This window comes from Pseudorca crassidens, chromosome 11 (assembly GCF_039906515.1).
Source record: "Pseudorca crassidens isolate mPseCra1 chromosome 11, mPseCra1.hap1, whole genome shotgun sequence".
NCBI lineage: Eukaryota > Metazoa > Chordata > Mammalia > Artiodactyla > Delphinidae > Pseudorca > Pseudorca crassidens.
Window position 1 is genome coordinate 68777415 of NC_090306.1, and position 17807 is coordinate 68795221.

At 41.2% G+C, this 17807-nt stretch overlaps 1 protein-coding gene across 6 annotated transcripts in view; it reads left to right on the forward strand.

Annotated features, from left to right (window-relative positions):
• Window positions 1–4264: 4264 nt before the first annotated feature.
• Window positions 4265–17807, forward strand: part of ACSS3 (acyl-CoA synthetase short chain family member 3) — a 144488-nt gene continuing 130945 nt past the window's right edge. For 2 of the 6 annotated variants that reach the window (XM_067697459.1, XM_067697460.1), the window contains exon 1: window positions 4267–4706. In XM_067697459.1, the coding sequence (XP_067553560.1) occupies window positions 4399–4706 (308 nt within the window). In that variant the 5' untranslated portion in view covers window positions 4267–4398. Of the gene's footprint in view, window positions 4707–5886; window positions 5969–17807 lie in introns of all 6 variants that reach the window. The other 4 variants (XM_067697462.1, XM_067697458.1, XM_067697463.1 and 1 more) reach the window with 4 other exon arrangements.

Here is a 17807-nt window from a genome sequence, read left to right on the forward strand (position 1 = left end):
TTACAAAAAATTGAGTAACAAGCAGTGGCTTTGGTTTAAGAATATAAAACAGAAACAGAATACTTTCTTAGGAATAATCTGTGAAGAAGAATTAAAATGACCTCTCAAGGATTTCGGTGATCTGATTAAAATATTAGCCATTTTTACTGGATTTTCCATCACAACTGCATTGATGAGATTTCCCCCCCTCAACTGGAAATTGCTATACAGATAAAAACAAAAACAAACAAAAAAATGAAAAAAATAAAAACCCTAAGAACTTGAAAAATATGATTGGAAATATTTGCCTAGGTCGTTCCTTTTCCAGTTTTTCTCAGATAAAGACAGCTACATTTTTATTACCTTTTACTAATTAACACTAAATTTTAGGATCTTTTTAAGAAATAAAAATAAGGCTGGTGGATGAATCCCATACCTTGTATTTGGTTGCTAGAATGAACTGAAGTTGTAGAGTTCTTCCCATCCACTGGAATGTTATTTGTTTTAAAACAATTCTTTCATCCGCCTTTTTCTCCTTGCCTTTATTGTAATTACTATGTGGGCAAAAAGAAGAAAGTTTCAAAATAGGAGTCTATAATTACATTACTATGAGTCATTTCACTTTAGAAGTTTTAAAAATATTTACTAAGCCATGAAAGTCAGCATATTTTCCAGAAATTCTCTGCTAAATCAGAATAAATTTGCAGTGTTTCTGCAGGCTCAAATTTCAGCTCAGCATGTACCTGCTGCAGAGATAAAGTAATTTTTGCAAATGATTCCATGTGTACTTGCCAAGTTTTCATTTCCAGGAAATTCAATATATGACATTTTTGCTTTTGTCATAAGTGAAAATCTTAGTAGTTCTAATACTTACCCAAAGTTAGACATTTAACTCTTAACAAATTTATGCAAAAAGTTGAATTGTGTGGTCAGCAGAATACATGACCAGGGTAGTCTACACTTACTTTTCAATTGTGTACTCTTTAATCCCTTTTACTCTCTGCGAAAAAAGTTAGTCTGTACTAAGAATGACTGATCCTAGGCAGAAATTGTAATCCTAAGAAAAATTAAGTTGTAGGATTCCTGTAGCTTTTTTCTCTTTTAATGCTAATTCCACTCTGCTCTTCTAATTTTCAGCAACGTTTTCTTAGGCATTAAGTATTTCAATTCCAATTTCCTCCCTTCCGCTCTTTCCTTCTTGAGCAGTCTTTCACACTTTTTGATTCTCTTCACTCTTTCCTTCATTATTATGCTTTTCCCATTTACTAGAAAGTTTCTCTCGGATAATCTGATCAATTAATCTTTGTTTAAGATTTCTTTAAAATGTCATCTTGAATAGCATATTAAATATACCGTTTATTGCCATACAATGAAATAAATATTGTACTTATAAAAAGCTGGAATTTTAGAGGGCTTGAACACTGAAAAGATTGCAACTACCTTGTCTCCAAATTAGTCAAAAATCTTATTTTATTTTTTGAAGCAGTATGGAATGTACATGCATGTTTCAATCAAAATAATTTCTTGCAAAAATTTCTAACTGTAAAATTTCAAGGGTGTTAATGAAGCTGGAGGTTTGGGGGTTGATTTTTTGGAGTGGCTGTTTGTTCACAGGCTTTAAATTACCTTCGTTTGCTACTGCCTTGGTGCTAAGCAATTTACACATATTTAAACCTTGCAACAATCCTGTGAGGTAAGGATCATCAGCCTCAAAATACAGATACTGAAATTACAGTGTAGGGAAATTAGCTCATTTTCCTAGTTTTCCCACCTAATTACAGGCAGTACTAGGATTCAAACTGGGTCTCAACGGCTAATGATTTTAAGCTTTTCACATGCTTGGCGATAGTCAACAGGTTTTTAGTGTCAAAGGTGAATGGTCTCAAACTCAGGTCCTGGCCTGCATTTGACGCTATTTTGCAGCTCTGCATCTGGCTCACGTTTCTAGTCTTACTGCCCACTCCTGTTCTGCCTCTCCACTACACTCCTCCTGTGCTGTACTGTATGCTCTTCCCTTGGCTTGAAATGGAACTTACATTCACAATCTGTTTCGTAAAATTACTTAAAACATGACAATGTACTGCAGGGTCCAGAGAAAATGGTTCCACCCAGCAGCGTGTGTGGGGGGGTTTAATTTCATCTCACACAATCTTTTAATTAGGCCTTTGGTTTTTAAGCCCTTAACCTTCATTCTGAACCTCCAGGGGAACCCAGGGCCTCCAAATCCTGAGGCATTTCAGGTGTGTGATGAGGAAATCCATTTTCTCCATTCACCTCCCCCTGCCCCCACCCCAGTCACATAACATGAATTCATTTTCTTTCCATTCTCTCACTTGTTTTCTTGTCCTCTCCTGTTCTCTTTGTTCTTCTGGGTGTTTACCATCACCACCACCGCCACCACCACCGTACTTTCTTTTTCAGTGAGGTTTCTAGAAGAAGAGGAATGGATGTGGGTATTCACCTTGTCATATTTTATTGGAAGTCTAAAATCTTTCTTCTTTTTAATAATCATCCTGGTATGAAAATTATGGACTTTGGAGTCAGATTCTCCACCTTTTTCAAGTCGGGGCACAGAGAGAAAATGGTCTTTGTATAGTATGCTGGGGTGGGTGGCAGGACTAACCTAAGGAGCCTGTGCACCTTGAATTACTGGTGTGCCAGGATATCCGTCACACAGCCTCAAGGTGGTAAACACTGGGATTATACTTCCCGTTTCTTAGTACTTGGGAAATACAGGAGCTAACATATTTGAAAGTGCCAGCACAATGTGGATACACAGTAAGAGCCAGTAGAGATCTGCCTGCTTCCTTCATATCCCCCACCCCCGCAACAAGTCACAACTTACACAATGCAGGGGCTCACATATCTGTTAAGCAAACGACTAAGATGGATGGACATCACTGTAATACAATAGGGGATGATTTGGAGTCAGAGGATCTTGTAGACCAGACAGCAGCATTAGACGGCTGGGCAGAGGAAAGAAGGAGGACAGGAGGTTATCGGGCTTCCTAACTCTCTCTGCATTCAAATAGTGACAAGTGCCTTTTGCTATTGGAAATCATTTGCTGTGAGGCCTTTGGTAGAGAGGTAGGCTGCAGGTGTTAGGGAAAAGTCTAGCGCCTTCTTAGTTGAAAGGGAATAGCTGAGGTGATTATTTAAAGAAATGTTCTTTGTTTTGCATTAGATTTATCTCTGTTCTGTTTAACCTTTATCTTCACATTATTCTTTTCCTGCAGAAAAAAAAAAATCTGTTTACAATCTTCCTAGGGTCGGGGCATTCATTATTTCCCACTTCAGATTTGGGAATACACATCTTTACATTTAAAACTGCAAACACCGTCACACCAAACAGCATATGTTTGGCGTAACAAAGGCAAACGCGACCGCATCTGTGATTCACTAACAGGTAGAAAAAACAGTGAAGGAATCTGAAGAATGTTAAACCCAGACGGTAATCTATACCGCCTTTCTCTTTTAATTTTCCTCAGCTTCCTCTTTTTCTCTTTAGATTCATCTTGACTTTGCTCTTCGTTTGGGCTTAAATTTTTTTTTGGGTGGGGGGAGCGTGGGGTCTCATCCAAAAAAAAGGGCAAAGAAACTCCAAAGAGGCAAATGGGCAGGGAGGAAAATCAACAAGTCACCCTGCTTTCTGCCTAGATCCTGCGGGGAGTCCAGTTGGCAAGTGAATCCCCATTCCAACGGCGTAACCTTCCCCAGCGGCAGTCACCCCCAAAGCACTTCCCAACTCGGTTGGGCAACCTCCCTCCACTTCTCCTCCTCTCACAGCTGTCGGGAAATCCTGGAGCAGCCCTTACCCAGGAGCCGCTTGTTTTCTAAATAGCCGAGGTTGGAGCTTGTTTTAAAGAGAAAGAAACAAAACTCGACGCTTCAGGGGCTGGGCCGCAGAGCCCAGCTTGGCGGATTCCCGCTGCGGGCCGAGGCGCGGCCGCTCCACCGGCTGGCTCTCCAGAGACCAACCCCGAGAAGCTGCGCACTGCTTGTTTGCTGGAAAACAATGAATTGGGTCCGTCGGCCTCACCTTAGGGGTACCTGTGCGTCGGAGAAGGGAGGCCGCTCTGCAGCCTGAGGGCGGTTTTCCAGGCGAAGTCGCGGAGCTGGAGACGCGCAGAGGCGTCGGGTTTCGCGCGGCGCCGCTCTCGCCCGGCGCGGGGACGCTGTGCGCCCCCCTCCGCGCCCCCGCTGCAGCCTGTGGCTTCCCCCGCCGCTCCAGGTCGGTTTTTCCCGGCGACTCCAGTGTGACTTCCAAACTCCCGGGCTCTGGGCACACCTCGGAATTTGCCCCCGCCTCCTGCCTGCTCCCCTCGGGCTCCAGGAAGTCGCGAGCGCCCCAGGGGTCGCCCGAGGAGTGGGCTCGGGACCGCGGGCAGCGCAGCCTGCAGGGGGGCGCCAACGGCAGCGATGAAGCCATCTTGGCTGCAGTGTCGCAAAGTCACCGGCGCCGGGGGACTCGGGGGGTCCCTGCCCGCGTCCTCTCCCGCCCGGGGAGCCGGCCCGGCCCGCAGGGCGTACGTGGCCCCCGGCCAACGGGGCGCTCTCGGGGGCCGGGGTTGCCGGGCGCTGTCCTCGGGCGGCTGCGAGTACAAGACCCACTTCGCGGCCTCGGTGGCCGACCCCGAGAGGTTCTGGGGCAAAGCCGCGGAGCAGATCAGCTGGTACAAGCCCTGGACCAAAACGCTGGAGAACAGACATTCGCCTTCCACCAGTTGGTAAGTGACGCCTTCGCCCACCCCCCTCTCTCTTGGGTGCCAAGGCTTGGCGTCCCCTGCACCGGAACCTGGAGTTCTTTTGGGAAAGACAATGCGACTGGAGATATGCTCAGACCTTTTAATTTGTGTTTAATTTCAATTTCGTAGTCAGCTCTTTTGCCTTGTCCTGAAGGATTAGGTTACCTATTGTGAGCCCCGCTTCCTATAGACCAGAAATTTACCTGTATGGCAGGGCTCTGCTTAGTTGAGCAAGAGCCAGCCCCCAGGGACAGCACAGTCTAGTATGGGAAGCAGCCACGGGGAAACAAGTGCAAGAAGAGGGATAAACTAGGGGAGTGTTACTAAGTATCCACACACTCGGAGGAAGAACGACTTCAATAAGATTACACCTAAGTAGGGTTTGGAAGGGTGGATATGTCTTCTCAAAGTCCACAAGGTCCTAATTATTAAAGTCCACGAGGTGGAACACAGGTTGAAATTTGACTGTTGATATAGTTGCAACTAATTGTGTTGGCTGGAGAGGTGGGAAAGGGGGCTGGTGAGTCAGGGGTTGGTTTGGGAAGGGATTTAGGTATCATGCCAAGTAGCTCGGATTAGGTCCACAGCCCTGTCCTGTATATGAAGCTGCAGTACCGGGTACCCAGAAAGAATTTGCATACAGGTAGGTGGTGCTAGAAATCATGGTAGGAATGAAGTTTTTTGTTTTTCGTTTTCCTCCTAGAGTTGCAGTTATAAGTAGTTATAAACATTGTTTTTATATTGTAACAAACAGATACATTTGTAGAATAAATCTCAAACTTGCCCGAGTATTAAGGGTGAGTCACACAGTCAGAACTCAAGAGTTGTGGCTGTTCTTTGGGCCATGGGCCTTAACAGTGTGGTTGCTTTCATCAGCAAGCCATTAGGGACAGATGTTTCCTGTAAAAGTTTGCAAAACACTGCAGTGGGGTTTCCCACTACCATTTCCAAGTTCCCAGCAGTGAGATGGGGGAATGACATGGTCAGGTTTGCATTTGACAAATGCCTTCTTTTTTTTTTTTAACATCTTTATTGGAGTATAATTGCTTTACAGTGGTGTGTTAAGTTTCTGCTTTATAACAAAGTGAATCAGCTATACATATATCCCCATATCTCCTCCCTCTTGTGTCTCCCTCCCATCCTCCCTATCCCACCCTTCTAGGTGGTCACAAAGCTCCCAGTTGATCTCCCTGTGCTATGCGGCTGCTTCCCACTAGCTATCTATTTTACATTTGGTGGTATAGGTAAGTCCATGCCACTCTCTCACTTCGTCCCAGCTTACCCTTCCCCCTCCCCATGTCCTCAAGTCCATTCTCTAGTAGGTCTGCGTCTTTATTCCTGTCCTGCCCCTAGGTTCTTCAGAACCATTTAGTTTTTTTGTTTGTTTTTTTTAGATTCCATATATATGTGTTAGCATACGGTATTTGTTTTTCTCTTTCTGACTTACTTCATTCTGTATGACAGACTCTAGGTCCATGCACCACACTACAAATAACTCAATTTCATTTCTTTTTATGGCTGAGTAATATTCCATTGTATATATGTGCCACATCTTCTTTATCCATTTATCTGTCAGTGGACACTTATGTTGCTTCCATGTCCAGGCTATTGTAAATAGAGCTGCAATGAACATTGTGGTACATGACTCTTTTTGAATTATGGTTTTCTCAGGGTATATGCCCAGTAGTGGGATTGCTGGGTCACCTGGTAGTTCTGTTTTTAGTTTTTTAAGGAACCTCCATACTGTTCTCCATAGTGGCTGTATCAATTTACGTTCCCACCAACAGCGCAAAAGGGTTCCCTTTTCTCCACACCCTCTCCAGCATTTATTGTTTGTAGATTTTTTGATGATGGTGACAAATGCCTTCTTGTTGAAAGTAGGAACCTGAAATGGAGAAAGACATCTTGACCAGAGACTGTTCTCTGTCACCACCATGCTCTGTCCTCTGTCGATTATTTGGAGCTGTTAAGGTGGTTTTATCTTTAGAATATGAGCATATTTCCCCAACCAGTCATTTTTTTTAGTAGTGTTTCAGAGGATTTTTCAGATCCTCTCTTATGTGCTGGACAGTGGCCCAATCACTCGGTATGCATGCGGCAAAGCGGTAGGGGTAGGAGTCATGATGGTCAACAGCATGGTATCTGGTGCTGGAATTTTGAGTTTGAGTTCTGGCCCTTACAGTTACTGGCTGTGTGTTCATAGGCAAGTTGCTTAATGTCTCTGTGCTTCAGTTTTCTCATATATAAATGTAGAACTAGTAAGAAGATTAATTTATTAAAGGGTTAAGACCAAGTCTTAATGAAATAGACCCTATAAATGTTAGAGGAAGAATAGTTGTCTTTGTACTTTCATACCACAATTATTTAAGAACAGGAAATCCTAGTGTTTCTCAGATCAAAACACAGAATTATTGTCTCGCCTAAGAATGTGTTCTCAAAAAGTTCTGTGTCCGTATATATGTCATAAAGTATGGAACTGAGATTATTTACGTGAGCATCCTTCGCATAAAACTGTGTGCAGAGAACCCAATTAAGAAGTCACTGGGATATTCCAAGTAAAAACCAATGAGGGCCAGACCTAAGGCAGTGGTCAGACCATTGCCAATGGTGGCAATGGAAAGGAAAGGACAGGTTTCTAGAGGATTAGTTGAAGTTGGTGAGGGCTCAAGGGAGTGCAGAGAATGTGGAAATCAAAGTGTCCATTAGATAGACATTTAAGATCTGGAGATTTTCTCTCTGATGTTTCTTTCTCTTTTTAATTTCTGGTTGCTTGCCTAAATTTTAAAAAATTGTATGCAGGCTTCCCTGGTGGTGCAGTGGTTGGGAGTCTGCCTGCCAATGAGGGGGACGTGGGTTTGGGCCCTGGTCTGGGGGGATACCACATGCCACGGAGCAACTGGGCCCCGTGTGCCACAACTACTGAGCCTGTGCTGTAGAGAGCCCATGAGCCACAGCTACTGAGGCTGCGTGCCACAACTGCTGGGGTCTGTGCGCCTGGAGCCTGTGCTCCACGATGGGAGAGGCCACAGCAGTGAGAAGCCCACGCACAGCAGCACCGAGTGGCCCCCCTCTAGCTGCAACTAGAGAAAGCCCGCATGCAGTGACAAAGACCCAACACAGCCCAAAATAAAAACAAATAAATTAATTTAAAAAATGTGTATGCCTAAAATGTTCCTTTTTTTTTTTTGCGGTACGCGGGCCTCTCACCGTTGTGGCCTCTCCTGCTGTGGAGCAGAGGCTCCAGACGCGCAGGCTCAGCGGCCATGGCTTACGGGCCCAGCCGCTCCGCGGCATGTGGGATCCTCCCGGACCGGGGCACGAACCCGTGTCCCGTGCATCGGCAGGCGGACTCTCAACCACTGAGCCACCAGGGAGACCCCCAAATGTTCCTTTTTTAATGAGGATTTTTGTCAAAGGGTCCTTGTAGGTATTTTCAAACATTCAGTACATTGTAGATCACTGATATTTGACAATATTGTATCTGAATTCTGTCTTTGTACTCTTGGAATCACGTGGCTGTACCTGTTTTATAGCAGCCCAACAGATCAAAGTGAATAACAGATAAGTCTTTGGGTCTGCATTTATTTTAGCAGTGTGATTCCGTCTTACTAAGGAGTTTGGTTGGCAGAGCAGAGTTGGGGAGGCAAGTAGACACAGCAGACCATACATCTAATCTGAAACTTCATTCAATATGTGGTTTCAATCTGAATCCTATTTGCAGATATTTCTCATTGGTTAACACTTTTCTGCAAAGGTAAACTCAAGGGCAGGACAAATGTCTTTCTTTTTTTTTTTAATTTATGTCCATAGATTCTAGGACAGAACAGACATATGAGTTTGAAAAGTGATAGTCAGATAACAGGATACATAGACCTGATGATTTTTGATTCTGTATGTCTTGGGAGGTGGTAAGTGGATGCAGGCACAATTTGATGTGAAGGTGCTTTGCTTACTTGTTTTTGAAGCTGGGATGGGGGAAGGGAGATGTTGACTGCCAAGTTCTTAAGTAAAATGAGGAGGGGTCGCTACAGCTAATTGTTCTCTTCTAGGTGGAGCTGGCATAGGTGTAGTCAAGATCTCTGATGCCCTTTGGCTTCCAAGAGGCAAGAGGGATTCTCTTTCCTCATTATAAGCTTGTCTGTTCATTTTTCATGAAAGTAAACGCCCCTCCGAATCTACAGGCCTACCAAAAGCCCCAATGCATAAATAGTAATGCATATTAGCTTTCATAATGGCGTACACTACCCAATAGTAGTTTACGAATGCAGTAGTGTGAGCATGGAATAGAAATCTTTAAGGGTGATATACTAGGGACTTTCTATTGTAGGCAATAGCCCTGTAAAATACATTTCTGGGACTGTAATCGCTGAGATCTTTGAAAGACAAATTACATGTAGGTGCTTTAGGAACATGTGAAGAACCACCTTTCCTCACAGTTTGTTGGTTAATTCACATTGTTGACACCTAGCTTTGGGCAGACTAAATTCTCTATTATAGAGACTTCAGTAGAGAACTGCAATATAAGGTGAAGCAATTAGAACTCCTAGTAATTTCTCTAATCCTGGAACAACAGAATGGATGTTTTGGTTATTTTCTCCTGATGAATTAGACATCCTGCTGCCTTTCCTGAAAATGAAATCCAGCTGCCACTCTGAAAAATTAGGCAATTCACTTTTGCGTGCATTGTGGTTAACTCTTCAGTCTGCGTCATCCCTTATCCCTTTCTTTGGAAGCGTTGCAATTCTATTTTTTTTAAATAACATTTTCTATTTATTTAAACAACATTCAATGATCAGACTCTCACATACTGTTTGGTTTAGAATTTAATATGCATTAACAATGACTATAACCTGAAAAGGAAAAGTCTCTGACTAAATGCAGATTATTAGAAAATGATTTCTGCTTGGTTAACATCTCTATGATGGAAATTGTTTAGGTTAACATGCAAGATCTCAGTTTCTTACTAGCTATGAGATAAAGGTTGTTTAATCCCTCTAGGTCTTAAAATGGCTCATAAGTGATAAAGACACCAATCATTCACTCACTGTGTGTATAGTACAGAGAAAATGATGAAAGAGATAGTGGAGAAACTCACTACACAGCGGTAGGGGAGACATACATTAAATTATTACAAACCTATTTATTTAGAGTTGCAGTAGATGCTATGAAATAATAGGGGGATTTAAAATAATCTTTTCTGGAAGGATCATGGTAGGAGTCTTGAAGAAATGATGGTTAAACTGAGATCACAATGAGTAGAGATTAGAATCAGAAGGAGAGAGGAACATTGCAGACAAAGAAAACAGCACATGCAAAGTCTGTGAGGTGTGAAGTAGCTCAGTAAATTCTAGAAACTGAAAGAAGGCTAATGAGGCAGGGAAATTATCAAGAAATAATAGAAGAAGAAGAGAGCCATATTGTAAATGGTCTGGTGAGTCTCGTTAAGCATTTGAAAATTTCCTGGCACAAAACACATGTCACATAGTAGATGATCAAAACTTGAATTTACTACTCTTCTTTCTGCACTGGAACAAGAAATGTTTGTGTTCAACCCCAGGTCCGCCGCTTGCTTTGGACAGGCTTCATTATCCTTATTGAGTAAGAATAAAATAAGAATGATGATAGTATCAATTTCTTAGGATTATAGTGGTGGTGGGGAGCATGTAAAACGTCTAGGACTGTGCCTGACACACAGTCCTAGGTACTAATGTCTTTGGAATATATAAGCTACTATGGTCCAGGAAGTTTTCAGGGAAATGATAGCATTTAAACTCAATCTTAAAGTAGGACTTAGAAAGAAAAACACTTCTGTATGCAGAACAAACATGACAGAGGGATAGCGGTGAGAAAGAACCAAATACACTTGTAGGATAGAATGAACAGTAGACCAGTTGGCTTCTCGTGGTTATTTTGAGTTACTGGTACTCGAATTCAGAAGGTAGTTTCAGGCTGGTTTTGGAAGGCTTGGAATAGAAGCTAAGGCATTTGCCTTCACTTCTTAGGCTGTAAGTCACAACCTGATTGTAATCCTGCAGATAGGTTTTGTGTGACCCAGGTGCTTTTTGTTTGTTTGCTTTTTAAAGTAGTTGTCAGTATTTAAACATTGGAAGATTTCATCTAAAATCTAAATTTCCTTTAATGATTCAGTTTTTGGGGGCTTCTCTTAAAAAAAAAAGCAGAATATCTGTCAGCAGTGAGTCAGCATTCCTGCATTGCAACACTTGGCCAGAACTGAGTGACTGCTGTTCCAAGCTAAATTAGACATAGTGACTTCCTGGCAGTGAGGTGTAGGGAAGTAAAGAAGTTATGGTGAACGTGACAATTTGACTCAGATATCCAAGTGGAGGAATTGATTGTGAAATTAAAGATAATGAGTTGAAAACTTGGCGAGGACTTGTATAATTATAGATTTGACTGAAATTTGTAAAGAGGTGAGAGCTGAAGCTTGGTGAATGCCAAGTGGGGAGAGAGGGAGAAAGAGGAGAGGGAGAGAGAGAGAAAAAAAATACTAAAAACTGAACTTGGAAGACAAGTGGAAGGGGAAAAAAAAAAAAACCTATGAGAGTGAATGAGACTTGTTCAAAGAAGTAGGAGAAGGAACAGCAGGATGTTTTTGTGCCATGGAGTAAGAGGGAGAGAAGAAATAAAAATAGGGCAAATCAATAGCGGTAAAGGGCTCCAGAGATGTTTTGAGGCTATTGAGGATTGAAAGACAGCAGTTTTGACTCAGGGATCCTCAGTGACTTTTTTTTTTTTTTTTTTTTTGCGGTACGCGGGCCCCGGATGCGCAGGCTCAGCGGCCATGGCTCACGGGCCCAGCCGCTCTGCGGCATGTGGGATCCTCCCGGACCGGGGCACGAACCCGCGTCCCCTGCATTGGCAGGCAGACTCTCAACCACTGCGCCACCAGGGAAGCCCTCCTCAGTGACTTTTAATAATGCGATGTCAATGGAGAGATGAAAGCCAAAGCCAGAATCCTGCATTACAGGGTGAACTGATGGTAGGGAAAAAGAGTCCATGGAGATGTTTGACAGTGACAGGAAGGGGAGACAAGATGATAGCATGTGGAGGTGTCTGGGTTACCAGAAAAATAGTTTCCTCACTATCTTTACTTTCCCCTCCTCCCCCTGTAGGAGAATCCTTTGTTTAAAGGCAGAAGTGAAGAAACCTGTGAAATAGGAATCAAGGGAATTTTGCTTATTTTGAAACCTGTTCCCCATCAACAGGACTCCGTGTTTTTACAAGTTGAACTTTGTGTGGTTTCTTTCTTTCTTTTTTTTTTCTTTAGATACCACAAGTTCATGGAAGGAACAAAATGGAAAAGTCTAAAAGATGGAGTAAAAAGCTACTCAGCAGATCTATATGTTCTTGTTGTATATTGCAGAGATTCTAGTGAGCTAGATATCTAAGCATTTGATTGTAAGTTTGACAGAGAAGATAAGGAGACAGTTAAAAAAGGTGAAAGATCTAAGATTTGTTGATTTGTTAAATTATTCTGGGGTTTCAGACATCATGTCAATAAGTGGTTCAGAGGGAAGGAAGTTCTTTATCTTGTACTTGCAACTTTTCTGAGTTTGACATTCTTTCAAAAGAAAACAAATAAGGAAAATATAATGCGGATTTTATATAACCAGAAAGTAATTTAATTCCTCTACTGAATTTTGATTCTTTGGCAAACAATTAGTCAGCCACGTTAAGCTGTTTCAGAAATTCAATCTCTCTCTCTTTCTTTCCTGTAAAATTTCCTTCGTATTTATCAGGTATTATTAAAATTATACTTAATTCTGGTTTGAAGGTGAGAGTTTTATCTAGAGATGAAAAATGTGTCCCCTTTTGACAAACACTAAATGAAATGTATTTATTCATAATATTGTACACAGTACAGGTATATTTAAAATTTAAATTATCATTTTTTATAAATAAAAAATATTTTATGAAGGTATCTGGTCAGCATGAAAAATGGCCTGTTAGAAATACTGTCCCTCAGATAACCTCATCAACAAAGACCAATTTCAAAAGATCGGCCTTATTTTATATTCTAAAGGTCAGCGGCTTGGTGCTGTTCTGTGTGTAATTTTCTCTGTCATGCTGCTGAACGTTCAGGACAGAACAGAGTGAACTACTGGAATGCTATGATTACATAAGCAAGGATGGATTGCCTGACAAATGGCACAATCAATGAACAATGGAAATTCAATCAGCTGTGACCAAGTGTGGGAGAAAGTCCAAACTCTTATCACCTCCTGGAAGGTGGCTTACTTTTCCTTTGTTCATGCTATATACTGTTAGTTGAGAAAAAAAAATCCAGTGGTTGAAATTATTTGTTTCTCCTTCTCCTCCTGCTTCTTCTTTTCCTTTTCTTTCTTCTTCCTTTTTTTTTTTTTTTTTTTAAAGAATTTCTGCTTAAGCAGCAACTCCATGAGGGAGATCATTGCTTTCCATTGTGGTGTGACATTTGTGAGAGAAATGTGTGGGAGGCTAATGAATCTTTGTGATAATATATATGAGTGTAATAACTTCTTTAAATTACAGTTTTAGGAAGCACATCTGAATGTAGAAATTATTTAAACCATGTGGTTAGAGAACTTGTAAAAAGTATGAATTATATAAACTTTTGCTGATATTATGACCAAATGAGGTAAGTGACAGTGCATAGAAAGGAGAAGTATTATTCTTATACTATCTAGGAAAATTGAAGTTTAAGAGTTTCCAGTATGAAATAGTCCAATTGAAAATCTTAGAAAAGCTGAAAACAGGTTTTTCAAATACATTGTTTGGATAGCGTTTGATTTATAACTTGTAGGTAAGTAGTGAATTTTACTGATTTAACATATAAGTTGCTCTCAGTGGAAGAAAGGCATCTGAAGTCTGTAGGTCTTTGATTTAAGAGATAAGTCTGGACAATAGGAATATGTTCTCCTTAGGTTTTGATGTTAGAATAACAACATTTCCCAAGTATAATTTTTAAGATGTCTCCCAAGAGACATCAGTTAAGTAAAAGAAATTTGGGAAGATTAAGGGAAAAGAAAGAATACTCAGTATCTGCTGTAGACATAATCAATGTAGATATTTGTGCCAAAAAAAAATTAGTACAATAAAGTGGTAAAAAAATTTAGTAGTCGAAGGGACGTAAAATCATTATTATTGACTGTTTGCTAAAATAACCATAGGCAAATGCAACGGAGCTTAGAAAAATCTACTTTTGCACTAATCTCACTTTGCTTTCTCTCCACACTTTTTTAAAGTTTTTGTAGAGTTTCATCAATTCTCAGTTGAGAATTTAGCGCTTTTCTAAACCACAAATGCCCTGACATTGCCTTCTTCCCAACTCTCCCTGCTTAATCAAGGCCGAATGAAGTTTGTCACTGTTACTAATGGGAATTTGTACGATAAGCCAGCGGTCCCCAACCTTCTGGCACCAGGGACCAGTTTTGTGGAAGACAGTTTTTCCACAGACGGTGAGGGCTGTGGGGGGATGGTTCCGGCGGTAACGCAAGCAATGGGGAGCGGCGGGGAGCGGCAGATGAGGCTGAGCTCACTAGCCCACTGCTCACCTCCTGCTCTGTGGCCCGGTTCCCAACAGGCAGTGGACCGCTACTGGTCCTTGGCCTGGGGCTTAGGGACCCCTGCGATAAGCTATCTTGGTGGGTAGGAGAAAAAAACTATTGAGGATCATTACTTTATTTTATTTTTTTTGGCGGTACGCGGACCTCTCACTGTTGTGGCCTCTTCCGTTGTGGAGCACAGGCTCCGGACGCTCAGGCTTAGCGGCCATGGCCATGGCTCACGGGCCCAGGCGCTCCGTGGCATGTGGGATCTTCCCGGACCAGGGCACGAACCTGCATCCCCTGCATCGGCAGGTGGACTCTCAACCACTGCGCCACCAGGGAAGCCCCGAGGATCATTATTAGTGGAGAAAAACAAACTGATCTGGGTTAAAACTTAGGCCCCACTCTTTGAACAATACATTGTCCCAAATAATTATAAAATGGGGACTGTGATGGGTATTATTGTTCAGCAATGTCTGTTCTCTACTTTTGAGCACACAGGAGGATTGGATTTCCCCACCCAGGCGTGGTTATGTGATTAGCTTTGGCTAATGCTACCAGACTGAGGCGTGTCACTTCCTGGTGAAACATTTAGTGGCCAGTGCTTCAATCCTTAGTCCCCTCTGGTCTGTCAGATCCATCGTGGAAGCACCTGTAGCCTGGATTGCTGAGCAAAAATGCATAGATAACAATGCTTCCAGGAGTCCACTTGAAGCCTGAGTAAAGTTGCATGAGTGAGAAGTAAATGTTTTTTCAAGTTGAGAGTTTGCCGTTGTTACTGTGTGTAATCCAGCCTATCTTTATTGATTGTGAAATCAACAATATATATATAATCTATAATAATTACTTCTAGGACTGTTAGAATGAGTAAGTTTGCTCATGTACATAAATAGTGAGTGTCCAGCATATAGTGAGAACAGCTAAGCTTTATGGTATCCACGCTATGAGCCAGGTACAATACTAAGTACTTAAATTTATTTAAGTGTTTGAATTTATTTAATATTTCTAACAACCCTGTGACGTAGGGTACCTTTTATTCTCGTTTAGTGGGTATGGAAATGGAGATACAGAGAGTTTAAGAAACTTGCCTAAACATATAAAACTAGTAAATAGCAGATCTAGGATTTGAACCCAGGCAGTCTGAATTTAGTGTCTGTACTCTATCTAAATATATACTACATTATATCGTTTCTATAATAATTGTCTTAGTTAATTTAAGGTTTTTTTTTTTTTTTTTTTTTTCTTTTCTTACCCCTTCTCCACTGAAACCACTAAAAGTAATTTAAAAAATCTGGATCGGGCTTCCCTGGTGGCGCAGTGGTTGAGAGTCCGCCTGCCGATGCAGGGGACACGGGTTCGTGCCCCGGTCCGGGAGGATCCCACATGCCGCGGAGCGGCTGGGCCCGTGAGCCATGGCCGCTGGGCCTGCGCGTCCGGAGCCTGTGCTCCGCAGTGGGAGAGGCCACAACAGTGAGAGGCCCATGTAACGCAAAAAAAAAAAAAAAAAAAAAAATCTGGATCTACATGTCAGAAACATTTGGAAAATATCCCTATTATATCTGGAATAATAGATTGATGTTCTTTGAAAAAATAAACTGTTTTTTTAATATAAAATATTTAAAATGTGTACAACAGTCCCAAAAGTGGTGGGAGAGGGGCTTTATATTAATTGTTACCTACTTTAGAAATGTTTCCTGGACAGTAGAAAACAATATTAAGCCCTTCTCTTAAAAATGCTGTGTTGGTTTTCTGGCTTAAGGAAAATCTATAATGACCACATTACTCATTGCTTGTAGTATGCTTTAACATTATTTTTATGAGAACATGGTAATAAGTAGCCTAATTAATCCATATAATTATGAATATTTGAAAATTTTCCTTTCCTCCAACTTCTCAGTAAAAGAAAATACTAGGACTTGTTGTATGTTTGTAATTATGGAAGTTGTTGATTTTGATTACTTTTTTAATGCATTCAAGTATAGTATTCTTTGCTGTTTTGCTTTCATTGCTTTTCATCTTGATCCTAGTGCAGGTGGACAGGCCTTGATAAATGGCGTATGTTAAGTGCAGAGATGAGTTTTTTTAGGAATCATATTGCATCTGTCTCTCTTGGTTCTAATATGAATATCTTATTTTTGAAATCCAGTACAAGGACCATGAGTTGTGGACTGTCTCACTTACCTGTGTTATACCATAGGTGTTGCAAAACTTTGGGGAACAAATGATCTAAAAATGTTAAATTTTCCTTTGAATGTTTAGGGGTGAAACACAATAATATTTGGAGAGTCTGTAATAGATTGAGAAGGAAACTCACATGTGATTATTCTCTAGCTCATGACTGAGCTATTCATTCCTTTCTTTAAAACTGAGGCATGCCTCTCAATAATGATAATAATAACAACAGTAATAACACCCATGGCAATACAACAGCCGTCACTAATTATGGGGCACTTGCTCTGGGTCAGATGCTATGCTAAGACTATGTATTTTTTGAATCCTTCTGACGCCTTGTGAGATAGGTTTAGTTATAATGCATTTTTATGACTGTGTAAACTAAAGGACAGAGAGATCAAGTGACTTGTAATATAGCGGTAGACTTAATTTTTCACACCCATTGGGTCACATGGTAAAAACCTAATTTTGGTAATGAGTTGTGACTACACTCTTTAACTTCTTCTGTCTGGCTGTCATATGACTGTACCTAGAAAGTACAAAGGAATGAAAACAGTGTTAAATTTTTTTTAAAAATTTAATCAGAGATGCAACTTCCTTTCTCCCATTTGTCTCCTAGGTTTCTATGTGTCTTCCACTCTCCTCTCATTTTAGTGGAATGTAAATCTTCACTGTTTTCCCAGAGTCAGCTTGCACATGTCTTCTTGACAAATGGTTCTTTCCTAAAAAGCCCATCACCTTGAATCTTATTTCCCTTTAAGCTAGTTTGGCAAAGAATGCTCAATTCCCATCTCCATTTAGTCACTATACACCCACTATATAAGCTCATACTCCACTGATACTTTTCTCTTACCAGTAATTAAAAAAATCACAACTAGGTGATGGAAGGGCAGGGGTCAGATCTCAGTCACCTTTGTTGTTATCTCTGCAGTGGAATGCACATAACCTTGTATATATCCATCAAACTGATTTTAAAACTTCACCACATAGAGATTAACCTTCTTAATCCATCTTCTAAATCTAGGTTCTTATATAAATTACAGGTAGATATTACCTGAATCATCCATCCCACCAAGACCCAAAGTGATCCATGAATCTTCTTTCTACCTAGGCATCAGAGGGTCTAAAATTTTCTTGTCTTCATGAGTTTAAGTTTTACTATGAGGCAGTTGGCTCCTTTTGCTTCTCTTCAACATATTCATCGAGTCCTCAAGCCAAAGACACACATACTGCAAGGAGGGAAATACTTTACTTTTATGGTACAGACCAAGTTCCCATGTGAGTATGGACTGGGAAAGTTGTCTCGGCACATATCAGGTTCCAAGAATTTCAGATTTAAGAGTTGTATCAGTATCATGTTACC